The sequence below is a fragment of the Psammomys obesus genome, unplaced genomic scaffold (assembly GCF_907164565.1).
Source record: "Psammomys obesus unplaced genomic scaffold, mPsaObe1.curated_primary_1811, whole genome shotgun sequence".
NCBI lineage: Eukaryota > Metazoa > Chordata > Mammalia > Rodentia > Muridae > Psammomys > Psammomys obesus.
In genome coordinates, this window is record NW_026585686.1 from 4,577,765 (window position 1) to 4,581,379 (window position 3,615).

A 3,615-nucleotide genomic window follows, 5' to 3' on the forward strand; every position below is an offset into this window, starting at 1 on the left:
TTAACACACATCTTGAATTAAGTATCAATCATTTCTCTTCACCTAGAGATCTTCCGAATGCAGTCTCCTCCCATCTTTCTGCTGTTAGGTTTGTTACCTGATATCTCAGTCCACTTTTTATATCCTTAAAATTTGTCAATATTATTATTACTTTCTATAGACTGTGTTTGTTCAGGTTTAATTTCTTTTCTTTTCTTTTTTTTTTTTTTTGACTTAATAAAGTTTTATTTTTCAAAATGCACAGCTGATCGAACCTGCTCATGCATCTTCACCAGCAGCTGGGGCATCTCCACCCTTTGTGTTTCTGGTGTAAATTACTTGGGCTCTGTGCTTTGAAACCAGCTTGATGAGTCCTTTACTAAGTAGCTCCTGAAGGGCTACCCTGGCCAAGGAACCACGAATCTTCAGTCTCTCAGAGACCACAGCTGGAGTAATAAGCTTATAGTTGGGAACTTCCTTACATAATTTGTCATATGTGGCTTTGTCAAACAGCACCAGGTTGTTGAGCTTGTCCCGAACTTTACCTTTGGACCACTTCTTCTTTTTGGCCTTGCCACCAGACTTATTTACTGGGTCTTTGTCTTTTTTGGCTGACTTTCCGGCATCCTTTTTCTTCTTCTTGTCGTCCTTGGGAGGCATGGCGAAGCTCAGAGAGTGGCGACGATCCCCTTAATTTCTTTTCTTGTATCTCATTCTTTCCTTTTTGATTCAACTTCCTTCTAACTTGAAATAAATACTTCAGCCGTTTCTTCTTGGGAGTCTTTACGAAAACAAAAGTGGATTGTTGTTGAGCGATATTCTAGCTGGATATAGAATTGAAAGTTTGACATCTGTTTTTTAATAGCATTTTGGGCATATCACCTTTAACACTTTTGGGGTTCTGTTGCTGTTATTTAGAAGTGTTCTGCCTATCTAAACATATTTCATACAGGGAATGTTTTGTTATAATTATTTTAAGAAGTTTTTAGCTTTATGGTTTTCTAATTTTATTGTAATGACTTTAAAGCTTGAATTTATATTTATTCAGTTCATGATTTCTAAATATTTTCTCTCTTATCTTTTACTAGTTATGAAATTACTGCTTTTTCTCTTTGAGTACTTACTGTTTGATTCCTGTCTCCTGTTCTTGGCACTGTCTTTGGTTTCTCATGTTCATGTTTCTGTAATGCTCTCTGAATTAGAATTAGGTCTCTTCCAGTTCACTGGTTCTTTTTTTTCAATCATTAAAATTGATTAGTATAGTTACCATGTTCAGAAGTTTCGTTTCTTTCCTCAGTTGTATTTTTCTTTGCCAAAGCATAGCCTTTTAAATGGGAATGCCCCTGACAAGCTCAGGTGTTTGAACACTTGGCCTCTATTTGGTAGAACTGTTTGGAGAGGCTCAGGACTGGGGTCTTAACAACTTTAAAGCCTCATGCCACTTCCAGTTTGCTCTCTTTGCTTCCTGCTCATTCCCACAGCTAAGATTAGAGGTTTCAGCTTCCTGAACTTACTGTCATGCCTCCCAGCCATAATGGACTCTTATTCTTCTAGAACTATCAGCCAAATAAAACCTTTCTTTATACTTTGCCTTGGACATGTGTCTCATGGTAACAGAAGAGTTACCAATTCACATGGCATCTCATTCATTTATTATATTTCTGATCCCTTATTTTATGCATATAAACATTTCAAACATATTGAAACATCTTTCTGCAATGTATCCATTAACTGAGGTTCTTCAGGCTCTGGTCCTGATGTGGACTCTACCTGATGATGCCCACAGAAGACTGTTCTCCGGGATGCTTTGTAATTTTAGAAAATGAGCTTGTCTTCAGGAGGGCTTTCTCTAAAGATATCTAGTGTTACTTGAGTTGAGGGACTAACTTATTTTAAATGTCATACAAACAAACTAGACATTGTTTAGGCATTCGGCTTGGAATCACATTTTGATGTTAGTATCTTACCTGGATATTCCTAGATCACAAACATAGTATAAATTAAAACGCCAAGCCTGAGTAAGGCAGAGGGCTTTAGTTAAGAGACATTTTTTTTAATCCAAAATGCCAATTAAAAGAAAAATTTGGATTTGGAGTGGTTTTTGTTTTGTTCTGCTGCTGTTCTTTTACATCTGTACTAATACCTTTTTTAGTTTGCATCTGTGCTAATACCTTTTTTAGTTTGCATCTGTCCTGTCATGGGAACAACAAAATGTAGGTTTTATTATTCAAACCTACTCTCCTTTCCAAATCGAATTCTCTAGACGACTGACATAGTTTTTGTGCTTCCAGACCAAGAGGGTCACCTTGGGTCAAGAATCCATGTCTAATGCAGCCATCTGCAAATAAAGTCTCAGTACTTAACAAATTCCCTTTGTTCTGCAAAGAAAGATAGCACAAGGGCCTCGAGGAAGGGAAGAAATCGTTAGAGGACATGGTGTCTCCGCCACAGTAATTATTCTTCTCTGCTCTTCTTTTGCAGGGCTCTTTTCAGTGATTGTCTTCCCCCCCCCCGCAATGTAGGCATAAAATTATTAAAGGTAAGAATAAGTGTGTGTAGCCAAGAGGGACATTGGTAGTGTCACAAGAAAGATCGCGATGAGCATATTTTTTATGGTGGTGGAATTTATTTTCCACTCTGATCAAACTGGGAAGCTACTCGTCCACACACCTCTGAGCCTGGTGACTGACATAGTAGATATTGAATCAATGTTGGCTGAAAAATATCAAACATTTGCTCCAGCTCGTTGTCGGGGGGGGGGGGGTTTAGGGGAAAAGCAGTGCACAGAAGCAGCAGGCAGAGAGTGTTCAAAGAAAGACAGAAAGCTGCAAGGCCATGCCAAAAGAAAGAACCCTTTCCCTGAGAAATAAGAAACGTGAGGCAGGCAAGCAGGCAAAAAAAAAAAAAAAAAAAAAAAAAAGCAACCTCTCTTAAAAGTAATCATAAGGGCTCAGAACTTGGAGTAAACTTTGAATGTGCACGTAAAGCAAAGCAAGTAGTGATCTTCAGTTCATAAATCACAGTCTGGTCACAGAGGAGAGGACAAACATCCTTACCTTAGACATTCCTGGCCCAGGTACGCCTATGGTGCAGGAAGAGCAAGGGGCCATCTGTGAACTTGGATGTTATGTTCAATTATGTATTAAAGTATATGGATTTCAAGTCATCCTATAGACCCCTTTTTAATATGTTCTCCATGGGTTTTGGTCTGAAGACACAAGCTAATGGATATACCTCCAAATGCTATGATGAATTGCTTGATTAGCTTAAGAGCTACAGACAAGATGTGGGAACCAAGAAGACAGCTCATCCTGCAAAATGCTGCCTAGCTAGTTTTGGGGGTGTGTGTGTTGTAAATAGATAACTTATGCTGTTGAGTCTTCTCAAGAAGTCTAGATTTTCTTCAGGAAAGGTCTCAAGAAGGGGTCAGCTAACCAAAAAAGAGAGTCCAGCAGACTTGATTCAGGAATGTATGAGATCCCTTTTCCACAATATGGTTTTTAAAAGAGAAAGCCATCCAAAATGCAAAGCACCAGCTTTCCAGCTTATAGGTGGCATTATTCAAGCACAAGAATGTATGGAATGTATCGTGTGTGTGTGTGTGTGTGTGTGTGTGTGTGTGTGTGTGTGTGTGTG

The 3,615-nt window shown here is 38.7% G+C and overlaps 1 protein-coding gene across 1 annotated transcript; it reads right to left on the reverse strand.

Annotated features, from left to right (window-relative positions):
* Positions 1-203: 203 nt before the first annotated feature.
* On the reverse strand, positions 204-643 carry LOC129692958 (40S ribosomal protein S25-like). Its single transcript, XM_055629484.1, has one exon. It carries the CDS (start codon positions 637-639, stop codon positions 259-261), a length of 381 nt encoding a protein of 126 aa, XP_055485459.1. The 5' UTR covers positions 640-643; the 3' UTR covers positions 204-258.
* Positions 644-3,615: the final 2,972 nt, after the last annotated feature.

What these genes read in the sequence shown, in the direction of transcription:
- LOC129692958 (XM_055629484.1), bottom strand. Translation starts at nt 639, where the DNA reads ATGCCTCCCAAGGACGACAAGAAGAAGAAAAAGGATGCCGGAAAGTCA.